The 27,720-nt window shown below is 42.6% G+C and overlaps 1 protein-coding gene across 1 annotated transcript; it reads left to right on the top strand.

The window, feature by feature from the left end:
- Positions 1–27,720, top strand: VPS26A (VPS26 retromer complex component A). Its single transcript, XM_049764552.1, has 9 exons — positions 1–75; positions 5,681–5,830; positions 10,845–10,920; positions 12,644–12,800; positions 14,390–14,554; positions 17,375–17,481; positions 20,173–20,241; positions 23,483–23,625; positions 26,103–27,720. The coding sequence occupies exons 1-9, from the start codon at positions 1–3 to the stop codon at positions 26,214–26,216; spliced, it is 1,056 nt and encodes a 351-aa protein (XP_049620509.1). The 3' UTR covers positions 26,217–27,720.

The raw sequence follows: 27,720 nt of genomic DNA, 5'->3' as shown, positions 1-27,720 counted from the left end.
ATGCCACGCGACTGGCCATCTCAGCCCCCCTGTGCGCTCCACACTCGGGGGCACCGACTCCCCCTGTCGCCTCCTGTCAGTCCGGAGGGAGGCTGACTGAGAAAACGACCCCGTTCCGAAAACACACGGTGACCCCAGGGGCTACTCCCGGCTATGTTATCAGAAATGGCTCCTGGCTTGGGGGACCCTGGGGGAGGGACACCAGGGATCAAACCGGGCTCCGTCGCGGGTCAGCCGCACGCCAGGCAAATGCTCCAGCCCCAGGGAGGGCTTTGGAAAAAGAACATTTGCAAACTAAGATTTCAAAGCTCCTTCCTGCTTCGTTCTTGTTTTTTATTTTTATTTTGGGCTGCTACACCCACACTGCTCAGGGCACACTCTGGCTCGAGGCTCAGAAATCTCTCCTGGCAGGCCAGGGGACCCTACATGATGCCGGGGACGGGACCTGGCTCCATCCTGTGCAAGGCCCTACCTGCTGAGCTGTTGTTTGTCTTTTAATGACACTTAAAATGACTACAATTTTGGATCATGCCCAAGAGCGATTTATTTGTATTTGCGCCCGACTCATCACACATAAACTCAATCGGGAAGCTTTGCCACGTGGAAACGGGCACCGGTGTAATAAGTGAATGAAAATGTGCTGTTTCCTTGCTTGGATATATGGGCAAAGGGCATTACACTTGAAGCGCCTGCCTCGCACCTTCCCTTAAGTTGCGCTTCTCTACATCTACGGGACATTGGGAAGCTTCTTCAGTGATGCTAAGATGTTCGTCTTTTATTTATTGACTTATTTTCTTTTGCCTTACCGCTGCGCTACCGCTCAGGCCACAAGAAGTTTGGCTTTTTATTATATATCCACGTGTGATCCTGCTAGATCGTAGTGCTCAATCTTTCAATCTTGGGCTTGCAGATTATATGAATCAGGTTAAATTGACCTAGCTTTAGGCCACCATTAGGAAACTGAAGACAATGGCAAGGTTTCAATACTTCAGTCCTTTAAGAACTAGCTAAGAGTCTTTAGATGTTGTCTGGAATTGCTCCTGACAAAAACCTCAGATATGGGCCCGGGTGCGTTTGCCTTGCAAGCAGCCGATCCAGGACCAAAGGTGGTTGGTTTGAATCCCGGGGTCCCATAGGGTCCCCCGTGCTGCCAGGAGCTATTTCTGAGCAGACAGCCAGGAGTAACCCCAGAGCACCGCTGGGTGTGGCCCCAAAACAAAAACAAACATTTAAAACATCTTGAAAACTTAGAAAAGAACTTGGATAAGGAAAACGGGGCAATCTATTTTCAGATTATTTTTTCTCTTGTGTGTTAAATGTAAGGCAGCCACAGTGTTCTTAGTGATTATTAACTGGTTGATTTCTGATGTGTCTGAGTAGATATGCTGGTTTTAAGCTGTGCTAGCTCCTCATGGTGCTGTTGACCCAGTTTTGATGCCCAGGGCTGTAGGTTTTTGTTTATTTGTTTTTTGGGTTCCTCCTGGCTCTACGCTCAGAAATCGCTTCTGGCAGGCTCGGGGAACCATATGGGTTGCGGGATTGGAACCACCATCCTTCCTTCTGCATGCAAGGAAAATGCCTTACCTCCATGCTATTTCTCCGCACCCCCAGGGCTGTAGTTTTATCACCCAGCCCATTATTCTTACACATATTCTGTACTGGATTTTTTTTTATTACAGCCAAGGTCCTGGTACACTTTCAGCATTTTGTGTGTGTGTGGGTGCGGGGTGGTGGTTTCTGGGTTTGTGAAGGGTTCACCCTGTGCTGAGGGCTGAGGGTCTGCTCTGATTGCTGATCATTCCTAGTGGTGCTTTGGGGACCATATGCAGTTTGGTATGGAACCAGGTACTATTTCTTTGGCCATTGATTTTGTACTTTTTTTTTTTTTTTTTTTTGGTTTTTGGGCCACACCCGCTTGACGCTCAGGGGTTACTCCTGGCTATGTGCTCAGAAATCGCCCCTGGCTTGGGGGGACCATATGGGACGCCGGGGGATCGAACCGCGGTCCTTCCTTGGCTAGCGCTTGCAAGGCAGACACCTTACCTCCAGCGCCACCTACCCGGCCCCGATTTTGTACTTTTTTATTACAGACTTTTCTTTTTAAAACTCATGACTTTTCACTTCCAAGTTCAGCTATTTGTCTTCTATATTTACATATGCATTTTACATATGTTATATGTATATATGGGACTTTGTGTAGTTATAGTTTACAAATCCCATTTTTCCTGGATGCAGCTCAGAAAAGTATTAAGGAAAAATGCAAAAGTCAGTTTGTGTTGTTTGCTCCTATTTTTTAACTCAGCAACACTGTTGTTCATCTCTTAGCTGGCTCACTGCATTGCATGTAGTAATTAATTAGTAAACATCAGTTCATGAATTTTGAGCTCTTTTGCATATTCATTGTAGCCCTTCAGAACATTTTGAACCATTTTTTGTTTTTGTTTTTGGGCCACACCCGATGACTCTCAGGGATTACTCCTGGCTATGCGCTCAGAAATCGATCCTGGTTTGAGGGACCGTATGGGACACCGCCCGGGGATCAAACCCCAGTCCATCGTCCTAGGTTAGCCGAGTGCAAGGCAAACGCCCTACTGCTGCGCCACCACTCTGGCCCCATTTTGAACAAATTTTGAATGTAAAACTTCAGATATTAGAAGGGACTGCGAGTGTGATCGATCATTGATGTTTTTCATTCTAATCTCAGACCAGTTTTTGGATTAAAATTAAGTTTGCAGGGAAGACCCTACCGCTGCTCTGACATCGACCTACTCAAAAGAGACTTCCCTTAACACTGAGAAGACTTAATAACAACGACCTGCTTACTGGACAGGGCTTTCTGCTTTGCCTTTTTAATTGTGAGGTGAAACGAGAGGATGTTCCACACCAGCCTGACTTTAATGTAGGATATGCAGATTCCAGGATCATTAATACAGAAACCTGATGCCAACAATAGAGACTGCATGAAAAATAAAACTGTATTGGCACTACAGACAATGACTTGGATTGAACAAACTAGTTTGCCCGGAGCCTAGAGTTGGTCTTATGCCAGGAAACTTCAGGGTTAGGGTCTCCTTGTATTTAGGCCAAGGCTTTTCCTTTCCATGTCCCCCATATTTTGATGGACCTATGCAAACAATATTCGCCACTCTAACACCGTTTTTACTGTGCTTCTTTGATCTAAACCTTAAAAAAAAACCACTTAAACTTTTGATGTTAACTTAAACTAATATGCATGTGCATGAAAATGTCAAAAAAAATACTATGCCTTCAATGTTTAAGGAGTCACATAAATTTTATGGCCTTATATTGCTTTGTGTACTGCTAAGAAAAGTTATAATGTACTACAATCTGGGGACTTGTGGACAAAGTAATTGTACATGGGTTCTGTTTTCTTTTTCTTTTTTCTTTTTTTTTTTTTTTTTAAGTTTTTGGTTTTTGGGCCACACCCGGTGGTACTCAGGGTTACTCCTGGCTGTCTGCTCAGAAACAGCTCCTGGCAGGCACGGGGAACCCTATGGGACACCGGGATTTGAACCAACTACCTTTGGTCCTAAATAGGCTGCTTGCAAGGCAAACGCCACTGTGCTATCTCTCCGGGCCCCTGTTTTTTTTTTTTTTGTTTTTGTTTTTTTTTTTTTTGGTTTTTTGGGTCACACCCGGCGGTGCTCAGGGGTTACTCCTGGCTGTCTGCTCAGAAATAGCTCCTGGCAGGCTCAGGGGACCATATGGGACACCGGGATTCGAACCAACCACCTTTGGTCCTGGATCGGCTGCTTGCAAGGCAAACACCGCTGTGCTATCTCTCCGGGCCCTGTTTTATTTTTCTTAATGTTCTTTGACTCTAAGTTCAAAACTTAGGTGTCAGCAAGGGGATTTCTTCTGAGAACTCTGTTTATGGGTGATAGTCCTTCCACTGTAACCTTACCTTGTCCTCTTTCTTTGCATCATTGTTCTCATAATTAAAAATAAAAAAATTAAATTAAGTTAGTGGGGCTGGAGAGATAGCACAGCAGTAGGGCATTTTCCTTGCATGCAGCCGACCTAGGACAAACAGTAGTTCGAATCCCATATGGTCCCCTGCCAGGAGCGATATTAGTGCAGAGCCAGGAATAACTCCTGAGCACCCCTGGCTGTGGCCCCAAATAAACAAAAGTTCTGGAACAAGAAGAGATTTGATGAATCTCCGGTGATTTGAGGCTGCTGTGGCTGGAGAAATGAAGTTAAATGTATATATATTAGGGGATACTGTGTTAAAATAACATTTAAATGAAGTATATGTTAGCTCTAGGAAAGTAAATAAGTAGCACCCAGAAACATCCATTGCACTTTCTTCCCCCGTTCCCTGTAATATGATTAGTATGTATTACATACATTTTATTTTTTTAATTTTATATATATTTTGGTTTTGGGGTCATACCCGGTGGGGCTCACTCAGGGTTTACTCCTGGCTCTGCACTCAGAAGTCGCTCCTAGCAGGCCCCGGGGACCCTATGGGATGCCGGAATTTGAACCACCATCCGTCCTGGGTCTGCTGCGTGCAAGGCAAACGCCCTACTTTTATATTTTTAATAAATAGTCATATAGTTACATGCCTTTCACTTAACATTATATGAACAAGGTTGATCCTTGTGGGGAATATACATTGCCCATTGTATAATAACAAAGTAAAATTCAAATTTCCCTTCTTCAATATTTGTTTTGTTTAGTTTTGTTTTGGGATGTTCCCAGCTATGCTCAGGGCTTACTCCTGGCTAGGGGGATCATCTGGGGCCCTGGGGATTGAACATAGATCGGTTGTGTGCCAGGCAGCGGCTGATAAAATCATTGCGGTAGTGTGTAGTTTTTTCTTCAAGGGTTGGAGGCTTTCCCTGCTTTTCTTCCTTCCCTGGTATTGTTCCTGTGGCTGCTGTAACTTGGGTCACTCACTCTTGGTTGTGGTGCTCACTGGGCCACACATCTGATTGTGGCACTGATTGGGGTCACACTAATGCGTATCAGGGTGTCATGCACACTGGTTGCTGCGCTCACATGTACCTGCCTGCAGTGCTTCAGAGAGTGCCACCTCTGCTGAGGTGTCAGGGATCCCACACAGCAGATCACCTTGGCCTCATGTGGGTGGCACCAGGTATCAAACTTGTGGGCTGAGACCTGCAAGCTGAGTGCTTTTGGCCTCACAAGTCCCCTTGCCTTTCTTTTCTTCTTTTTTTTTCCTTCCAAATTATAAAAACATGTTGTTCGAATTTATTCTTTTAGGAAATGTTTAAAAAAGTATTTTCTCTCTCTCCTCACCTCTTTATTGCTGCTGCTACTGCTGCTGCAGTGTTTGGGACTCATACTTGCTTGCTCTGCTCACACACAGTTGGTGTCACCCTTTTGGTTCTGAGGCCCACAATAGCAGCGTCTCTGGGGACCTCACAGGATGGTACAGGGCAGCACAGGGATCAGACTTTCGGCCTTGCACATGTAAGATAGACACTATACAGTCTCCAGCACCATGCATTTCCTCTTCACAAATCTTCATGTGCTCAATACAGAACCAATGATACACACATTTTACTGTTTGTTTTTATATACAATTTATTGGAACTTCTTGCATATATGAACTTGCAGATTTGCAATTTGTATGAAAAACATGTTAGGAAATGTAGGGTCATAACATTGTGATCCTTTTCCTTTTCAGAGTTTCCTTGGAGGATTTTTTGGTCCCATTTGTGAGATTGACGTGGTCCTTAATGATGGAGAAACCAGGAAAATGGCAGAGATGAAAACGGAAGATGGAAAAGTGGAAAAACACTATCTTTTTTACGACGGGGAATCTGTTTCAGGAAAGGTAATTGTTTTTGTGTATTGTGGCGAGAATTACCTAGTTGGGTTTTATAATGGATCATCAAAGTGATCTGTGCTGATTCCAGATTTGGATGATTGTATAAAATTGAGAAATTTTTTCCCTGCATTTCAGCTAAAATTCTTGATTATTTAGATTTGGAATAAAGATGGTTAACTTAAAAAGGGTTTGAGGGCAGAGTATAAACGACACGCAAAATTTTGTGAATTTGTGACTGATGTGTTTAGTTTCAGTTATTCCAGTGGGGCTCTGAGCCACTCAAAATTAAATTTTTTACAATGGAAATACCTCTCATGTATCTTTTTGTTTGTTTGTTTGTTTTTTGTTTTGTTTTGGGTCACACCCGGCAGCGCTCAGGGGCTACTCCTGGTTCTATGCTCAGAAATCGCTCCTGGCAGGCTCAGGGGACTATATTGGATGCTGGGATTTGAACCACCGTCCTTCTTCATGAAAGGCAAATACCCTACCTCCATGCTATCTCCCCGGCCCCTCATGTATCATTTTTGAAAGTTTCTTTTTATTATTTTTTTAATGGACTGTATTGAAGGGGCCAAGGGTATAAACCAAGTTAGAAGGCAGTTTGTTTTTATTTATTGCAGAAGTATGTGTGGAGGTGTTGGGACACATCATCTGGTAGTGCCCAGAGACAGTTCCTGGCCCTCTGAGTTTGGGCCAATCCTGGTGATGCTGACGGCTACATGCATTGCTAGGGATCAAACCAGGGTTGTCCACATGCAAGACAAGTGCCTTCACTCCTATGCTCATTCCTAGCTCCGGGCCCATGTTTGTTTATTTTTATTCTCTTTGCATTGTTATATGTATGTAGTATGTTAATTATGCTCTTTCCTTAGTGGATATTTTAGCTTTTGTTTTTAAGATGATTTGTGGTGTTAACATCGTGATTTTAGTAGTTAGAAATCTATGAATGTGGGGGCCGGGCGGTGGCGCTAAAGGTAAGGTGCCTGCCTTGCCTGCGCTAGCCTTGGACGGACCGTGGTTCGATCCCCCGGTGTCCCATATGGTCCCCTAAGCCAGGAGCGACTTCTGAGCACATAGCCAGGAGTAACCCCTGAGCGTTGCCGGGTGTGGCCCAAAAACCAAAAAAAAAAAAAAAAAGAAGAAATCTATGAATGTATAAGAAGTTTTTGTTATCCAAATTTCTTTAGGATAGATAGCACTATTTAAAGTCAATCTCTGGACCAAAAGACATAACTATTTTTTTGTTTTGTTTTGGGGCCATACTCAGTGTCGCTTAGGGGTTACTCCTGCTCTGCACTCATAAATCACTCCTAGCTCGGGGGACCATATGTGATGCCAGAGATAGAACCCAGGTCTGTCCTGGTCAGCCACATGCAAGGCATATATACATATGTCTACATATTGGAAATTTTTATCAGGTTATGTAGCATCCAATATTACAATCACTTTTTAATCTTTGCTATTTTATTTAGCGATAAAGGATGTTACCCACTTTTGGGGGCGGGATGGGGAGTCGGATTAAACCTGGTGGTGCTCAGGATTTATTGCTGGCTCTGTGCTTAGGGATGACTCCAGGTTGCACCATATGCTGCCAGGGAGCTAATGGCATTATAGCATGCAAAGTAGGAGCTAGACCTTCTCCTATGCTCTCTCTAGCCTGAGGATGTCTTAAAAATTTTTTTTTACATTACTAGAGTAATGTAATTTAGGCTTATTAGCCATTTTACTGTAATGCCTACTGTAGTCCTTTGCTAGAATAATATCTGTTCTGGTTCTTCTTACTACATCTGGTGTTATATAAGAAATGCTTTTTTTTTTTTTTTTGGCTTTTTGGGCCACACCCGTTTGATGCTCAGGGGTTACTCCAGGCTATGCGCTCAGAAATCGCCCCTGGCTTGGGGGGACCCTATGGGACGCCGGGGGATCGAACCGCAGTCCTTCCTTGGCTAGTTCTTGCAAGGCAGACACCTTACCTGTAGCGCCACCTTACCGGCCCCAGCTCTGTGCTCTGAAATCACTCCTGACAGGCTTGGGGGACCATATGGGATGCCAGGGATCAAACCCAGCATCACTGTATGTTAGTCTACAAATTTTCTTTTGGAGGGGAGGGAAGAGGGGCAGCAGGATGCCTGGGCGACAGCCTCCTTTAGTGGTGCACAGGGCTTATTCTTGGCTCTGTACTCAAGGATACTTTTTTGAGGTGTTGAGGGAACTATATGTGATGCTAGAAACTGAACCCAGGTCGGCTGTGTACAAGGCAAGTTTCTTTTTTTTTTTTTTTTTTTTTTTTTTTTGGTTTTTGGGTCACACCCGGCTGTGCTCAGGAGTTACTCCTGGCTGTCTGCTCAGAAATAGCTCCTGGCAGGCACGGGGGACCATATGGGACACCGGGATTCGAACCAACTACCTTTGGTCCTGGATGGGCTGCTTGCAAGGCAAACACCGCTGTGCTATCTCTCCGGGCCCACAAGGCAAGTTTCTTACTACTCCATGCAATATATCTCAGGCCCTAAAATTGTAGTTCTTAAAAATATTTTTGAAGGACCAGAATGATGGTACAGTGGATTAGGCTGCTCCCCTGAACCTGCCAGGAGTGATTTCTGAGCGCAGACCCAGGAGTAACACCTGAGCACTGCCGGGTGTGGCCCAAAAACCAAAAAATAAAATTAATTTAAATAAATTATGCTTTGTTAATGTAAAGGGGTCAGAGCGGTGGTGCAATGGTAGGATATTTGCCTTGCACGCGGCTAAACCAGGATGGACCGTGGTTCAATCCCCCCGGCGTCCCATATGGTCCCCAAGCCAGGAGCGATTTCTGAGCTCAGAGCCAGGAGTGACCCCTGGCTTATGAAATAGCTGCATGTTATTTTTCTGTGTGATTCAAATCTAAAATAAACTTCACCTTCTGAATTTGAAAATACTATTTGCCAACTTCAAAAAGGAAAGTCAAAAACTTGACAACTGTAGAGGAGTAAACAGAATAACCCGGGGTCAAGCATTCCTAGAAGCTACTGCTGTTACAGAGTGCTTTTTTCCCCCTCCTGTGGGTGGCAGATGATGCAAAGAGCTTGAGTTCATTCTTTGCATCTGGGATGCCATTGTTTGCGGCCCCCACCAGCACCACATGGTCCTCCAACTACCTCCAGGATTGTGACCCTCCCCCAAAGCAACTAGCCAGGAGTAGCCCTTGAACACCACTGGGTATGACCCAAAGAAAAAAAGAAAAAGGAATTTTCTCTTTAGTTTTAAAAATATAATCGGTACTTGGGAATAATTTGATCATACTTCTATCATGTAACATATCATTCACATCACCCCACATCATTACAAATTCTCTGACATTATTTTAAGCTACTATTTCATCATATATGCTACAATTTATGATTTACTTTTTCTGAGATATGAATTTGAAGGCAAGTAACTAACTCGTCCTAGTTAACAGATGTGGAAGAATGAATAATTTATATAGTTTGTAAACATAATAATAGGAGTTTTTTGTTTGTTTGATTGTTTTTGTTTTTATTTTGGGTCACACTGGTGATGCTCAGGGGTTACTTCTGGCTCTGCACTCAGAAATCGCTCTGGTCTTGGGCCATATGGAACACCTGGGGATCGAACTGCAGTCCGGCCTAGGTCAGCTGCGTGCAAGGCAAACACCCTACCACTGCACCACTGATCCAGCTCCAGGAGTTGTTATTATGTTTTTTTGTTTTTTTAGTTTTTGGGTCACAACTGGCAGCGCTCAGGGGTTCCTCCTGGCTCAATGCTCAGAAATTGCTCCTGGCAGACTCAGGATCATACGGGATGCCGGGATTTGAACCACCATCCTTCTGCATTCAAGGCAAATGCCTTACCTCCATGCTATCTCTCTTGCCCCCACCCCCCTTTTTTTAATCCGTCTTTGAATTGTGTCATCTTTTTTTGTTTTGTTTTTGGGTCACACCTGGTGATGATCAGAGGTTACTCCTGGTTCTGTACTCAGGAATCAATCCTGGTAGTGCTGAAGAGACAAATGGGACTCCAGGGATCAAATCCCGGTCAGCCGTGTGCAAAGCAAATGCCATTCCTGCTTGCTGTACTATTACTCTGGAAATATGAGAAGCATTATTTGAAAGAAAAACTCATGATATCAGCAATGTTTTTACATTAAAAAAACTAGAATTGCTTTTTTTTTGGTTTTTGTTTTTGGGCCACACCCAGCAGTGCTCAGGGGTTGCTCCTGGCTCTGTGCTTGCGGACCATATGAATGTGAGAGATTAAACCTGGGTCAGCCACATGCAAGGCTTATGTTCTACCCACTGTGCTTATCACTACTGCCTTTGGAAATGGGTCTTTAAATTTTTTTTACCTAATCCTTAAACATTTTAGATTTTTACTTTATGTGAATTTTATATTTTGTTATATAAAATTTATGAAATTAAGGTCTTCACTTGTTAGAGTTGAGGGATTTTGAGTTTATGATTTTTATTGAAAAATAGAAAATAAAAATGATAAATCATATTCAAAACTTAAATCTCTATGCATTCTCTTTTTAGGGTGACTAGCACTGTGCATCAGAAAAATACCCACTGCTTTTTAAGGTTAGGAATAAAAATAAAGCTTTGGTCACAAAAAACTGAAGATGATCTTTTAGGTCTTTTTCTTGGATTTAATGATTACCTTACATTAAAATTAATGTTTTGTTAGTTGTAGAATTGTTTTAATATTTGACTATAAAATACACTTGACTAGTTTAAAGTTTCCCCAGTTATTTTGATTCAGTCTTCGTAGTTTTTCAGCTTTTTAAAAGGATTCCTTCCTGAAAAGTCAGTGCTTTAAGTGTATGTATAAATCATAGAGTCATCAATGATGGTCAATGAATAAATTATATCTTCTCTGGTGCTATAAAATTATTATCATGTAGGTATGTTGTGTCAAACCTGTGTATCTCGAAATGAGTCCTAATTCGCTTGGGAGGAATCTTGAAAGCTGACCCACTCCAAGGATTGTTAACTTCTCTTGAAATTTCCTGTCTTGGCAGGTGAACCTAGCCTTTAAGCAACCTGGAAAGAGGCTAGAGCACCAAGGAATTAGGATTGAATTTGTAGGTCAAATTGGTGAGTTTCAAAATAGTATTCCTCTTTTTCTTTGATAACTGAGTTTGAAGCTCTTTGGACTTGACAAATAGTTGGATTAGAACTTAGCTTTATAACCAGAAAAGATCTGTATAAAATGATTTTTACAAACAGTAAATCATTCCTCTTATAGAAATTAGCTTTATGAAAAGAAAGGATTTGTATAAAAAGATTTTACAATCATGTTTTTTTTTTTAAATTATTCTGCCTTTGTTACTAAACTTAATTACTAAAAAATAAAGGTCTTGTATAGGTTACTAGCCTAAAAAGTAATCGGGTGAAATAGTTGACTCACTCAATTTGCATTTGCCTACATTTTCACCATCCTTTACTTTCTCATAATTACCAGTTTCACCTTCATCTTTGCTTTCTAATTTCCTTTATCATTTGTTTTCCTAACCTAATGTGTACCTATAACCAGATTTACGTATTAACAGAAAATTCCATGTGAAAAAGGGAGGTAATTTCTTTGCTTAGAACAGCTCATGTCCCTTCTATTTATGTATTTTAGACACACTCTTGATTTAGAAAAAGTTTCTGGGGCCGGAGAGATGGCATGGAGGTAAGGCATTTGCCTTTCATGCAGAAGGTCATCGGTTCTAATCCTGGCATCCCATATGGTCCCCCGTGCCTGCCAGGAGTAATTTCTGAGCCTGGAGCCAGGAATAACCCCTGAGCACCGCCGGGTGTGACCCAAAAACCACACCAAAAAAAAAAAAAGAGAGAGAAAAGTTTCTGTATTTTTTTGGTACTGCATATTTTGAAAAGAGAAAAAATAGGTATTTATCATACTGGCTATATAGCTAATTTTTATTCTGGCTTTCTAAATTTTACTGTACTATATATTCAAAGCATCAAAATTAAAACTGGTGCATATTTCTTTACATATACTAGATGAGATTATACTTGAAGGATAGTCTATAGTAATTAACTAATGGCTGATTTTAGTCTTTTTGTGTATTTATTTATTTATTTTTTTGGGGGGGGCCACACCTGGTAACGCTCAGGGGTTACTCCTGGCTATGCGCTCAGAAGTTGCTCCTGGCTTGGGGGACCATATGGGACACCGGGGGATCGAACCGCGGTCCGTCCAAGGCTAGCGCAGGCAAGGCAGGCACCTTACCTTTAGCGCCACCGCCCGGCCCATTGTGTATTTATTTTTATATGGGTTATAAAATGCACTAACTGAAGCATACGAAACAGTGCCTTGTGTTCGTATGTGGGCATGTGTATGGTGCTGGGGATGAAGTCTTAAACATTTGAGGCATAGCAAGCTCCTTTGCTGAGCTGCATCTGGAGCTGAGCAAAATGCTTTGAAAGTCTTTTTTTAATGTAATGCACTTGTCTAACCGAAGCAAAACCTGCCAACACATTGTTTTCTGTTTTGAATGGAGGAATTTCAAGTTACTGGAATTGGTATTTGTTGAGTTAGCTTTGTATTGGGCAAGCTCTGCATATATTGAAGGAATGAATTACATTTTTATAGTAGAACTTTTCATTGTGCTTGTGCCACTTGAATTTTAATGCCTGTGTGGAATCATAATAATGAGAAGGATAAAGGAATTTATATCATAGCTGTAGTATATTAAGGAAGAAGCAACTATAATTATTTGGTAAAAATCACTCACTTTGGAGATAGCTATTTGGGTTTTAATGTAGTGGGTATTAAGTATAATTGGTTTTTGCTTAAAAAATTGTTTTTTAGAACTTTTCAACGACAAGAGTAATACTCATGAATTCGTAAACCTAGTGAAAGAGCTAGCCCTACCAGGAGAACTGACTCAGAGCAGAAGTTACGACTTTGAATTTATGCAAGTTGAAAAGCCCTATGAATCTTACATCGGAGCAAATGTTCGATTGAGGTATGTGACTTAGGAACAAAATGTCAAAGCCAGGAAGCATGGGCTACTATAGAATGTCCTATTAACCTCCTAATTCTAATTCTGGCCTGGAAGACTTAAGATTTAAAAAAAAATTCAAGTCTTGCCATGCTGGTCTGAGGTCATAGATTTTTATCATAGGTTTATAGAACCCCAGTGAGAAGTTCTAATCAATATGCTTCCCTTGTATGCATTGTTATTTAGGACTCTGGTTATCATGTAACTGATGGATTTTATGAGAATCTAGGTACTTAAGTTGTCAAATAATCTATTAGTCTTTTCATGAATCTCCTTTAGTATACGGCTTAGGAGTGATTTAGAGAGACTTTTCTCAAGGAAGCTGAAGAGTCCACTCCAGATTCATCCAAAATGCGTGTTTTATCTCTTTTGGTTTGATTTTGGCTTACACTCGCCTGTTCTCAGAGCTTACTCCTGGCTCTTTTTCAGGGATCACATCTGGTGGTGGGGCTTGGGGAACTTTTATATAGGGTACTGGGAATCGAACCTGGGTTGGTTGCATGCGAGCCAAGTGCCCAGCTCTCTATATTATCTCAACTCCTGTACACAATTCTTAAATATTGAACTTTTGTAATAATTTTTCTGATTAGGGCATATATTTAACATTTAGAATTCTAGGGCCTGGCATGATAGTGCGGTGGTGTAGGGCATTTGCCTTACACGTGCCTGATCCAGGATGGATCTGGGTTCAATCCCCGGCATCTCATATGTCCCCCAAGCCAGGAGCAATTTCTGAGCGCATAGCCAGGAGCCAGGAGTAGTAACCCCTGAGAGTCACAGGGTGTGGCCCCAAAACAAACAAATGAAAATATTTAAAAAAAGTAGAATTTTGTGGGCCTGAGAGGTAGTGCAGTGATCTGAGCAGGGACTTTGTGTGTTAGGCCTGGGCTTGAGCCTCACAACTCATGGGACTCCCCAAGCACAGAGCTGGAGTCGCCCCAGAGCACTGCTAGTTACGGCCCAATAAATACGTCCCAACCCCAGGGGGCTGGAGAGAGATTACCCAAGGAAGGGCTTTGCCTTACATGCTTCTCACTCCAGTTTGATTCCTCCACACCACATACAGTTCCCAGAGCACTCCAGGAATGATCACTGAGCACGAAGCCAGAGAGAGCTGGGTGTGGCCCCTAACACGAGCCAAACCAGACCAACAAGAACTTTGAGACCAGAAATGTAGCTGGAACTTAGTGGTAACGTGTGTGTATGTCTCCAGAAAAGGGAAGCCCTGGCTTGCTCACTGGTACCACAAAACAGAACCATTAACAAAGAAAGAAACTCATGACAAAGTACAGAAAAAAATGCACCGACTCCCTTCTCTGCCCTCTTCTAGGCCCTGATAGCCCAGAAAAATAGGTAATGATTTCTTCGTCAAGCACCTACCAAGAGAGACCCAGCTGAGTTGTAGCTAATGTTCCCTCATTTACTGCTTACCACCCAGTGGTATTCTGAGGACTGTGTGATGCCTTTTTCTATATCTATGCCTCAGATGTTTGCTTGTTTAAAATCCTGAAATTGATCATAAGAGATTTAATTTTCTTCTCCCTCGACTTTAGGTATTTTCTGAAAGTGACAATAGTAAGAAGACTGACAGACTTGGTCAAAGAATATGATCTTATTGTTCACCAGCTTGCCACCTATCCTGATGTTAACAACTCTATTAAGATGGAAGTGGGCATTGAAGATTGTCTGCACATAGAGTTTGAGTATAATAAATCAAAGTAAGTGTCTTTCAAAACAAGTATGTCAGAAATCGAAGGAAGGAGAAAAATGACATCGATGGCCACAGAATCTCTGAGCTGAAAGAAACTAAGAGACTGACGTAGAGCTCACTTCTGGCTGTCTTTTTTTCCTTTCTTATTGTTAAATTATCTTTATTTAAACACCGTGATTACAAATGATTGTAGTTGTATAATTACAGTCGTGTAAAGAACTCCCCCCTTCACAACAGTGCAAGATTCTCACCACCAATTTCCCAGATCTCCCTCCTCCCCACCCCACCCCACCCACACCTGTACTTGAGACAGGCTTTCTACTTCCCTCATTCATTCACATTGTTATGGTAGTTTTCAGTGTAGTTATTTCTCTAACTGCACTCATCATTCTATGTGGTGAGCTTCATGTTTCTGGCTGTCTTTATATTCTGCTCCTGATAAGGTCACTGTATTTCAGAAGGCAGCTTATCCCTTAGTCTGTAGCAATTTATCTCATTGGCCTGACATCTCGTTAGCTTATTCATCCCTTAAAATGAAATGAAAATTAAAAAAAAAAAAAAAAAAGAAACGAAAATACATTTTTCAGGGGCCGGAGTGGTGGCACTGGCACTAGAGTTAAGGCGTCTGCCTTGCAAGTGCTAGCCTAGGACGGTCCGTGGTTAGATTCCCCGGCGTCCCATATGGTCCTCTCAAGCCAGGAGCAGTTCCTGAGCACATAGCCAGCAAGTAACCCCTGAGCGTCAACAGGTGTGGCCCCAAAACAAAAAAAAACAAAAACAAAACAAAAATACATTTTGCTGAGTATGCAAGTTTATAAAGATGGACAACAATCGCAGAAAGTAAAAATAATTAATATTATTTAATTAATTAATTTAATTAATATTTTCTTGTATTTCTTCCTAATGGGGAGAAGGGAAGTATGTGTATTTGTGCTGTATTTTTACAAAGATTGGATTCTTATTTTTTATTGATTAATGCTATTTTAAGCTTTATTATAGAACATTTAAAACACGTACCAAAGTATATCAATCCTCTTTCCCATTGCCCAACTTCAGCAGTTGCCAAAATATATATGGTGAGATGTCTATTCTCTGTATCTAATCCCTCCACTCCCAGAGTATCTTAAAGCAAAATCCAGACACAATTTTATTTATAAACCATAGTTTGTAATACACAGTTTAAAATATAGCCACAGTTCTGTCTATTTAGAAACGGAGAGTGAGGACAGCAGATAGGATGATTGCCTTGCATGTGACTGACTTGGGTTTGATCCTCCGAGGCTGTCAGGAGTGATCTCTGAACACAGCCAGGAGTGAGCCTTGAGCGTCACTGAGTGTGACTCCAGTGCCCCAAAAAGGAAAAAAGAATTTCTTAGTGTCTTCACATATCTAGTAGTATTTTATTTCCCAGATCGACATCTTTATTTTCTCATTATTTTGTATTCAAATTAGTATCCAAATGAATTGTTAAAATTCAGTGCATGGGGCCGGCGCTGTGGCACTAGAGGTAAGGTGCCTGCTTTGCCTGCTCTAGCCTAGGATGGACCACGGTTCGATCCCCCGGTGTCCCAATCGCCAGGAGCGATTTCTGAGCGCATAGCCAGGAGTAACCCCTGTGCATCACCAGGTATGGCCCAAACCAAAAATCAAAAAAAAAAAAAAAAAAATTTAGTGCATCATAGGACATTACATTGGTGATTTGCCTTCTTGTGTTGGGGTTGGTGGGTTGGGGACAGGTATTGATCCACACCCATTTGTGCAGGCCTTATTCCTGACTATTTGGGGTGATCACGCCTGGTGGTGCTCAGGAGACCATATGCCATGTCAGGCGTTTAACAGGGGTTGGCTGTGTTCAATTCCATGGCCTTTAACAAAACCCTGGACTATATCATTGACCCTGTAATTTGATACTTAATAGACTTTTCCACTTTGGGGAAAAATGGCTATTGATTCTGGGGGGTGTGGTGGTACTCAGGCTGTTCCTGGCAAGGTGCTTTGGAGTCTGCAGCGGCACTTGGGAATATGCAGCACCGGTGACCTGAGTCTCCCACTTGGAAAGCACATGCTGTAGCCCTTGGGACCATCTCTCCACTATTTCTTTTAGGTTTATTTGTTGGATGACTTTGATCATCCTCCTTACTGGCCTAAAAATCACTTTGCCCCCAAACAGTATTCTCTTTGGTTGTTTATTTTCTTTTGGGGAGGGGCACACACCGTATTGCTGGGGGGGGGTGTGTTACTCTAGGCTCTGCACTCAGGAGTTAATCCCAGCATTGCTCAAACCCAGGCGAGCTGCATGTAGAGCAAGCATTGAGCTATCTCTCAGCCCCCCCCCCCCATAACATTCTTTTTTGTGTGTGGTTTTTGGGTCACACCCGGCAGTGCTCAGGGGTTACTCCTGGTTCCAGGCTCAGAAATTGCTCCTGGCAGGCACGGGGGACCATATGGGACACCGGGATTCAAACCGATGACCTTCTGCATGAAAGGCAAACGCCTTACCTCCATGCTATCTCTCCGGCTCCCCCCAACATTCTTAAATATTATGCAAAAGCATTTAGGATCATTTTACATTTTTGTTTGTTTAAACTTATTTTATTTTAATTTAATTTAATTTAAATTTTTTTTGGCTTTGGGTCACACCCGGCAGCGCTCAGGGGTTACTCCTGACTCTACACTCAGAAATTGCTCCTGGCAGGCTCCAGGGACCATATAGGATGCTGGGATTTGAACCACCGTCCTTCTGCATGCAAGGCAAACACCCTACCTCCATGCTATCTCTCCGGCCCCTTAACATATTTTATAAGTGAGGTATATTCTTTCCCCACAGGTATCATTTAAAGGATGTGATTGTTGGGAAAATTTACTTCTTATTAGTAAGAATAAAGATCCAGCATATGGAACTACAACTGATTAAAAAAGAGATCACAGGAATTGGTAAGTTGACGAACGTAAATAAAAAGTTCCTATTATAGTGAGATTTTTAAAGTCCCTTTTAAACTGAATATTCTCATTGGGTATTCTATTTGATACTTGCTATTGCTGGAAGAAAGTTCCATACAGTGAGATGGAGTTGTTTTGGCTTTTGGTTTTTGGGACATAGACCTGGCTGCGCTTAGGGTCTCCTCGTGGCTCTGCACTGGGATCACTACTGGTCGGGATCAGGGTTTCAGAAATGGAACCCAGGTCGGCTGTGTGCAAGGCAGATATGGACTGTCTTATTGCTCTGGCCCCTTTTTATCTTTTTTGATGATTGGATAGTATTTCCTTAAACTATGCCTGCATATATCATGTATGTATGAACGCACCCAAGTCTAAACTTGTGTCTTGGCTGGAAAGATGGCCCAGAGGGCTGGAGTGCATCGCTCTGCACGTGGCATCTTGGATTCTGTTCTTGACACCACTGGGTAACCTCACCCTTCAAAATTAGGTTTAATTACGAGAGGTTATACCCAGTGTTTGTAATAGGTTCTACCCTTTGTGTTTTATATATTTTCCATTTAAGTTGTTAATGTCTGTTTTGTGTACTTTTGTTAACAGCACAGCTGGTGGTGGTTGGGTTTACTCCTGGCTTTGTGTTCAGGGATCACTCTTGGTAGGGATCAGGAGTGGACACCCTTTCCTCCCCGGATTCCTCCTCGGGTTTATACAAGGCATGCATACTACTCCTACCCCCTCTGTACTGATTCTCCAGCCCTGCCATTGACATGTATTTGGTTTGTTTCGGGGCCACATCCGGCAATACTCCTGGCTCTGTACGCAGGAATTATTCCTGATAGTGCTCTGAGGGTTCCAGGGATTGCATTCTGCTCAGCTGCATGCAAGGCAAGCACCCTACCTACTGTACTGTTGCTCTGATTCACTCATTGATGTTTTAAAAATCCCTCTATTTAAACCGTTTTTGTTTTCGTTTGTTTTTTTGGCCATACCCGGTGATGCTCAGGGGTTACTCCTGGCTATGTGCTCCGAGATTGCTTCTGGCTTGAGGGACCATATGGGACACTGGAGGTCGAACCGAGGTCCATCCTGGGCCAGCCACATTCAAGGCAAAAGCCATACCGCTATCACTCCAGCCCCTAGTTTTCTAAAGGGCGAATCCTCTAATTTAAATGAGTTATATGTTGGGGCTAGAGTGATAGTACAGTGGGTAGGGCATTTGCCTTGCATGAGACTGACCCAAGTGTTATACCGGGCATTCTAGATGGTCCCCTGAGCCCGTCAGGAGTAATTCTGAGTGCAGAGCTGGAAGTAACCCCTGAGCATCACCAGGTGTGGTTCCAAAACAAAACAAAAACAAAATACTAAATAGCAATCAACTATTTAGTTGATGTTTTGTCTGTATTAAAATTTTCTTTTGGGGCCGGAGAGATAGCATGGAGGTAAGGCGTTTGCCCTTCATGCAGGAGGTCATCGGTTCGAATCCTGGCGTCCCATATGGTCCCCGTGCCTGCCAGGAGCAATTTCTGAGCCTGGAGCCAGGAGTAACCCCTGAGCACTGCTGGGTGTGACCCAAAAACCACAAAAAAAACAAACAAACAAACAAACAAAAAAAAACAAAAAAATTTTTTTTTCTTTTGGGGCTGGAGAGATAGCATGGAAGTAAGGTGTTTGCCTTTTATGCAGGTCATTGGTTCGAATCCCGGCATCCTATATGGTCCCCCAAGCCTGTCAGGAGGAACTCCTTGAGCGCTGCTGGTGTGTGACCAAAAAACCAAAAAAAAATTTTTTCTTTTGAGGCCGCAGAGATAGCACAGCGGTGGGGTGTTTGCCTTGCACATAGCCGATCCGGGACGGACGGCGGTTCAAATCCCGCATCCCGTATGTTCCCCCGTGCCTGCCAGTAGCGGTTTCTGAGCACAGAGCCAGAAGGAACCCCTGAGCATCGCCGGGTGTGACCCCCCAAAATACCCCCCCCCCATTTTTTTCTTTTTCTTTTTTTTCCTTTTCTTTTTTTTTTTTGGTTTTTGGGCCACACCCGTTTGACGCTCAGGGGTTACTCCTGGCTATGCGCTCAGAAATCGCCCCTGGCTTGGGCGGACCATATGGGACGCCAGGGGGATCGAACCGTGGTCCTTCCTTGGCTAGCGCTTGCAAGGCAGACACCTTACCTCCAGCGCCACCTACCCGGCCCCTTTTTTTTTTCCTTTTCTTATTTTTGGTTTTGGGCCATACCCGGTGACACTCGGCTATGTGCTCAGAAATTGTTACTGGCTTAGGGAATCATATGGGATGCTGGGGGTCGGACCTTGGTCTGTCCTCGGTCAGTGGCGTGCAAGGCACACACCCTACTGCTGTGCCACCACTCGGGCCCCGTATTAAAATTTTCAAGAGGATTTTTCAGAGAAAGCTAATATGTCAATGATTAGTTCTGATGTGTGTTGCTCGTTTCTTTTTTAGCTTATAATAGAAACAACAAAAGGAATAAATGTAAAAAAAAAAACAATTTGGGGTGGTTTTTTTTTGAGGAGAGGTTTTTCTTAGTGCTGAAACTTGGGGAAAAACCAATATTTTTGCAAAATGGAAAGGTATCAGTACTAAAATTTTGTAGTCGAATAACTGGAAATAGTTTTAAGGCTGAAAATATATTCTGTGCGTATTTAATTAAATATATTTTACATTATTCTCTAGGACCCAGCACCACGACAGAAACAGAAACAATTGCTAAATATGAAATAATGGATGGTGCACCTGTAAAAGGTAACATCTACTTTTCTTTCGTTATAGACCATACAGGTAGCAGTATTCATGGGAGGTTATGTTTGAAAGTCTTTATTGGGTGGGCAGATACTAATGTTGCTTTGGGGGAGTCCTCAGGTCACTCCTGGTGATACTTGGTCTGGCTGTAAGGGCATAATATTTTGGTGCTTGTGACTGGAATATTCTGAATGAAACCAAGGCAGGTACATGCCAGACCTGCAATCCAGGCTTTGTGTTCTCTGTTACTGTTCTTTTTGTTTTTGTTTTTGGGCCACACCCGGTAACACTCAGGGGTTACTCCTGTCTTTGCGCTCAGAAGTTGCTCCTGGCTTGGGGGACCATATGGAACACTGGGGGATCGAACTGCCGTCCGTCCAAGGCTAGCGCAGGCAAGGCAGGCACCTTACCTCTAGCGCCACCGCCCGGCCCCTCTATAACTGTTCTTAACTTTAAAATAATTCTTACAGTGATGGTTTTTAATCTTTATTATTTTGGGGGGCTGGAGGTTAAAGCTTACTCAGGGCTTAAAAGTACTTCAGGCTTGGGCCGGAGAGAGAACATGGAGGTAGGGCATCTGCCTTGCATGCAGAAGGATGGTGGTTCGGATCCCGACATATGGTTCCCGAGCCTCTGTGTGTGTGGGGGGGGGAGAAAGAAAGAGGGAGGGAGGGAGGAAGGGAGGGAGGGAGGGAGGGAGGGAGGAAGGGAGGAAGGAAGGGAGGAAGGGAGGAAGGATGGGAGGGAGAGAGGGAGGGAGGGAGGGAGGGAGGGAGGGAGGGAGGGAGAGAGAGAAGGAAGGAAGAAAGGAAGGAAGGAAGGAAGGAAGGAAGGAAGGAAGGAAGGAAGGAAGGAAGGAAGGAAGGAAAGAAAAGAAAAGAAAAGAAAAGAAAAAAGAAAAGAAAAGAAAAGAAAAGAAAAGAAAAGTACTCAGGGCTTATTCCTGGCTCTGTACTCAGGAATCACTCTTGGTGGGCTTGGGGGACTATATGAGATACTATCAAACCCGAGTCATCTGCGTGCAAGACAAGCACCTTACCTGCTGTGTTATATCTGGCCCCATAATAATGGTTTTAAGATCATCTTTCTACAGAGGCTGAGTAGTAATAACTTCCTGTCTTAAAATGTTAACTCACTGTATTTCTTTGTCCTTAAGTGAGGTTTGTTCTCTTTCCTTCTTTCTCTTTCTGTTTTATTTCCTTTTCTTTTCTTTTCTTTTAAATTTACATTTTGATAAATTTTTGCTAATGCCTCTAGTCTGAATCTGGACTATTTTTTTTTTTTTTGGTGGTTTTTTTTGGGTCACACCCGGCAGTGCTCAGGGGCCACTCCTGGCTCCATGCTCAGAAATTGCTCCCGGCAGGCACGGGGGACCATATGGGACGCCGGGATTCGAACCGATGACCTTCTGCATGAAAGGCAAACGCCTTACCTCCATGCTATCTCTCCGGCCCCGAATCTGGACTATTTAATGGCATTTTGTTACATGATAGTTTATCTCTGTAAGTCCTTTTTCTCTTTGCTGAACTTACGTGCATTATAGCTGATCATTAATTCCGGTTTGATGTTAGAGTCCTTATGCCTTGCAAGAATATAATCAGTATCATCATCTTGATAATCTTTCCTGTCTAAAACAGGTGAAGCCTGATTTCAAGTTTGTCTTTGACTTTGTTAATAATTACCTAAACAAGTGCTACCATTGAGTAGCAACTGTAGATGAGGTGAGCTATGTATGTTCTACATTTCTCTATTTAGAAAGATAATGTTCCTTATTCTAGAGATGAAACTGAGATGCAGAGTAAAAGAAAAAAGATCTTCTAGCAGGGGCCCCAGAATATAGTAAAGGGGTTAAGGTTTTGCATGGAGCTAACTCTAGGTTCATTTCTCAACACTGGAGATGGTCCTCTGAACACCGTCAGGAGTGATCCCTGAGCACTGCCAGGTGTGGCTCCAACCTCCGCCCCTGAGAAATAAATGAAATTAACTGGTGGGTCGTAATTTTTTGGGGAACTGGTAAGCACAAAAGTACTATATTAAAAAGGATTGATGGGGCCAGAGAGATAGCATGGAGGTAAGGCGTTTGCCTTTCATGCAGAAGGACAGTGGTTCGAATCCCAGCATCCCATATGGTCCTCCGAGCCCGCCAGGGGCGATTTCTGAGAATGGAGCCAGGAGTAACCCCTGAGCGCTGCCAGGTTAAATTGTAGGTCAATATCCCGTAAATGACTATATGACAAGGGGTTGTATGACTGTATGAGGGGGTGTGAAAGTTTTGTTTTAAAACAATTTTATGGCGGCAGAGAGTTTTAGCACAGCGGCAGGGCATTTGCCTTGCATGCAGTTGATCCAGTACGGGCAGTGGTTCAAATCCTGGCATCCCATTTGGCATCCCATCCCTGTGCCTCCCAGGATCGATTTCTGAGCGCAGAGCCAGGAGTAACCCCCTGAGCACTGCTGGGTGTGACCCAAAACCAAAAAAAAAAAAAAAAAGAAACAAAAAAAACCCCAGCAATTCAGTAAATATTTTATTTTTATACATACACACATATTGTTTTGGGGTTACACTTGGCATTTCTCAGGGGTTACTCTGCATTTAGAAATTACTCTTGACAGGGCCCGGAGAGATAGCACAGCGGCCTTGCAAGCAGCCAATCCAGGACCTAAGGTGGTTGGTTCGAATCCCGGTGTCCCATATGGTCCCCCGTGCCTGCCAGGAGCTATTTCTGAGCAGACAGCCAGGAGTAACCCCTGAGCACCGCCGGGTGTGACCCAAAAACAAAAACAAAAAAAAAAAAAAAAGAAATTACTCTTGACAGTTCTCAGGGACTCTGGAATGCTAGGCAACAAACCTGGGTTGGCCACATGCAAGGCAAGCGCTTTACAAACACTCTGGCTCCCAACTTGCTTGTCTCGAATGTGACCGACTTGGGTTCAATCTGTCAATCTTTGGCACCTCCTAGGGCCCTCAGGTTCTGCCAGTGTAGAGTCTTCTAATCTGTGAACGTAGAATTTAAAAGTTTTTACGTTCTCTTCTCATGAGGAATGGCACATTATCTTTTCTATACTCTTATGTACTATCTCGGTATAGACATATATACTAATAGGTAAGTTAGATATTCTCTGGACTAATTTCCACTCAAGTTTATATATTATGTCTTGTTAGTATCTTTTTTATATTCACATTCCTTACTAGTTTCTTCTCTATAACCAAACCTCAGGTAACATCCAATTATCTTTTTTTCAGGTGAATCAATTCCAATCAGACTGTTTTTAGCAGGATATGACCCAACTCCAACAATGAGAGACGTGAACAAAAAATTTTCAGTAAGGTACTTTTTGAATCTAGTCCTTGTTGATGAGGAAGACAGAAGGTACTTCAAACAGCAGGTTGGTACCATTCGGGCTGTTATTTTGTTAAGTAGGAGTTCTAAAACCAGCAGTGAGTGAGGTCTATTGTCATAAGTCGGCATTTCCAAGTAAGTGGAAACCTGTGCATATAATAACGATGCAGGCGTAGAAAAGTTAGTGTGTTGTGATAGGTATTTTCTCAGTTATTCTTTATGACTTCAGAATAGGTTATAATGTGGCAAGCTTTTTCTTTTTGTTTGTTTGTTTGTTTGTTTGTTTTTTGGGCCACACCCAGCGGTGCTCAGGGGTTACTCCTGGCTGTCTGCTCAGAAATAGCTCCTGGCAGGCACGGGGGGGGGGGGGGGGGCATATGGGACACCGGGATTTGAACCAACCACCTTTGGTCCTGGATTGGCTGCTTGCAAGGCAAACGCCGTTGTGCTATCTCTCCGGGCCCCATTCTTTTTCTTTAAATCTTTTTTTTTTTTTTATGCCAAGGATAAAACCGAAAGCTTCATCCTGCACAGCACACCCCTGATAAGCTATAGCTCCAGCCTAGCGTTTTAGTGCAGGGGCTGGGATGACCATAAAACTTGCTCTCGTGTGGGGCCAGAGCAAGAGCACAGTGGTAGTTTTGCCTTGCACATGGCCAACCCAGGACGAACCCTGGTTCAATCCCTGGCCTGCCAGGAGCGATTTCTGAGCACAGAGTTGGAAGTAACCCCTGAGTGTCACTGGGTGTGACCCCTAAACAAACAAAATAATCTTGGTCTTATCTGAGGGGCCAGAGCAATATCAGAGTGGGTAGGGCATTTACTTTGCATGCACCTGACCTGGGTTCCTGGGTTCGATCCTCAGCATCCCATATAGTCCCCTGAGCCTGCCAGGAGTGATTCCTGAGTGCAGAGCCAGGACTAATCCCTAAGTACCATCTGATGTGACCTGAAAACAAACCAAAAAATCCTCATTTTCATTTGAAATTAAAAGCCTTCAGTGAATTTTATTTATTTTAAGGTCATACCTGAATGTTTTAACGGATTATTCTCTTGTCACTGTGCCTAAAGCTTACTTCACTCGATGGTTTCTGAATTCCATATGCAAGGCTGGGGATCAAAATAGGCAGTGTTGGCTGCATATAGGGCAAGAACTTTAATCTCTTTAATTTCCTGTCCCTTTGGTGAATTTAATTTTTTTTTTTTTGGGGTCACACCTGGCATCGATCAGGTGTTACCCTGGCTCTACGCTCAGAAATTGCTCCTGGCAGGCTTGGGGGACAATAAGGGATGCTGGGATTCGAACCACCGTCCTACATGCAAGGACCTACCTCCATGCTCTCCGCCCCCCCCCCCCCCCCTTCGTGAATTTTAAATGAAGATTGTGCTGAGAAAGGTCTTTTTTATATTCGGAATCAGATTAGTATTTGTATGCTAGTGTAGTATTTGAAAATAGTCTTGTATGATCTTGTATGATCTACACAATAAATACCACGCAGCTGTTAGGAAAAGTGAAGTCATGAAATTTTCTTTCTTTCTTTTTTTTTTTGTTTTTTGTTTTTGGGCCACACCCGGGGGTGCTCAGGGGTGACTCTTGGCTGTCTTCTCAGAAATAGCTCCTGGCAGGCACGGGGGACTATATGGGACACGGGGATTCGAACCAACCAACTTAGGTCCTGGATCAGCTGCTTGCAACGCAAACGCCACTGTGCTATCTCTCCGGGCCCCAGGAAATTTTCTTATATAGATTATTTCTTATATAGATTCTTACATAGATTATGCTGAGTAAAGTGAGTCAGAGGGAGAGACAGAATAATCGTACTTATTTGTAGGGTATAAGAAAAATATTCTATAGTATGGTATTAATATCCAGAGACAATAGAGATGAGGATCAGGAGGACAAGTCCATGGTAGAAAGCTTGCCACCATTACTGGTGAATTCAGTTAGGGTGGTGAACGGTTCATGGTGATAGTGATGGTTGGAACTGATCACTCTGGACAAGAACTGTGTGCTCAAAGGGGATAAAGTGATGGGCATGGTACCCCTTAATTAGCAACAGTGAAAACCACAGTACTAAAAATGAAGAGATAGAGAAAAAGAGAAGTAAAAATGTCTGCCCCAGAGGCTATTGGGAGAGGTTGGGGGTAGGGAAACTGGACATTGGTAAATGTGCACTGTTCTGCAAACCAAAGTGTTTAAAAGGAAAAAATGGGGGGAGAGAGGAGGGAGGGAGGGGGAGAGAGAGAGGGGGGGGAGGGAGGAAGAAAGGAAGGGAGGGAGGGAGGAAGGAAGGAAAGGAGGGAAGGAAGGAAAAAAAGAAGATATATGCCCCAGAGACATAAGGGGAGAGTGCATTGAGGGGAGGGAGAGGGATACTGGGGACATTGGTGGGAAATGTGTACTGCTGAAGGTTGTACTTTGACTGTAATTCAATGAACAACTTTGTAACTGTATTTATATGGAGAAAGATTAAGGCATAATGAAAATATTAAAATTTCTGGTAACTTGGATTTCTCTACTAGGAGATCACTTTATGGAGAAAAGCTCCCGAAAAACTGAGGAAACAGAGAACAAACTTTCACCAGCGATTTGAATCGCCAGATTCACAAGCATCTGCTGAACAGCCTGAAATGTGAACTGAATAGAAGGAAAAAAAGACCACTCCTATATCCATTCATTTTGGCAGGTTAAAGATGGTTGCAGCACATAGTGGGGGAAAGTCAAAACCATTTTGAAAAGTCTTCCTTTATCTTACAGTGCTGCATTTATTTTATGATATAGCTAACTAAATGTTCCTCTGTATATAGAAGTGTTCTTTGAAACATTGGGCCTCTTAGGCTCCAAATTTTGCCTTTTTTTTAATGACACTTTTATTGACGATAAGCACTCAGTTAAAACAGCATAAATATTAATATTTTCATCTGAGTAGGCTAATTTGTAATTTTGCTTTCAGTTTGCATAATGTTGATCATAAAGCTTTCCTTTTTTCATTCTAATGATTACCTCTTACTCTACATGTAAAAACATTAAATAGTTTATGTTGAAATAAAATTAGAAAACCAAGAGTGGCCCTTATGTCTGCAGATTTTAAAAACTGCACCTCAGTGTTTCTGAGAACTGTTTGTTTTTTACAGGTATGTTTGAGAAATGTCTAGGGCCGTTTTACTGTAGGTGCTTCTGCCTTTTCCAGGGCTTCCTAAATTTCCCTCTTTTGATGTCCTCTGTGCTGTGGCTGTTACACAAGTTCCCCAGGAAATCTGTGTGATGTGTCACTTCCCTCCCATATCAAGTGATCATTTTGCTGTGTCTTTTTCAGCAGACTCTCCACTTAATGTGGCAATGTTTTCATGTTAGCATTTTAGAACTTGTTCAAAAATAAAATTTTCTATCTATGCTTTGATTTTTTTTTTAACTCTAAGGACTCTTAACTACATATAATTTTCTTTTACTTTTACAAATATTCTCTTTTCAGGGGAATGTTTGGGAATGGAGGACTCAGGACCTCATAGTTACTCAGACTGAAACAATTTCACACTTGTTAACTGGGAACCTTGCCTAGTTTAAACTCATTTCAGCCCAGCCCATTCTGTTAAATGGCTTATAACACTGAATTCAAGTAATTTCTTCAGAGTCTAAAAAGGCTGCACTCGTCCGTTCATGCGCATGGGATCTGATCTCAAGATACACTGATGCATTGGGTGTAGGAACTAAAACAAAACCTGTTGTGTGAAGTTACTTTCACTTACGGTTCACTGGTTTTTGTACAATATTTTTTATACACTCCAGTCAGTGCAAGTCTCATTAGTTTAACCTTGCTTTAGAGTGACCTGAGTAACTCAATTTCTTTGAACTGTTTTACTACTGTGGCACTTTGACAAAACGGTAGTATCACCTTCATTGGCAAAAGGTTCCAGGTATTACGTGCAGGAGCATCTGTTTTAAATGTGCATTTCTGTGAATGATAATTTTTTCTTCATGTAAGTGCCTGTTCAGAGTTCCAAATTTAAAAATGCCAAATATTTTCATGATCACTTGCATGTAATAGTCTAGGAAAGACTCAAAAGAAAATTTGAAAACCAGTTGTATTTAGCCAGCCTCAAATTGTGCAACCATAATGTATAATAAATAATTTGAAACAGA

The sequence above is a fragment of the Suncus etruscus genome, chromosome 17 (genome assembly GCF_024139225.1).
Source record: "Suncus etruscus isolate mSunEtr1 chromosome 17, mSunEtr1.pri.cur, whole genome shotgun sequence".
Taxonomy (NCBI): Eukaryota; Metazoa; Chordata; class Mammalia; order Eulipotyphla; family Soricidae; genus Suncus; species Suncus etruscus.
This window is presented reverse-complemented; position numbering and strand designations above follow the sequence as displayed.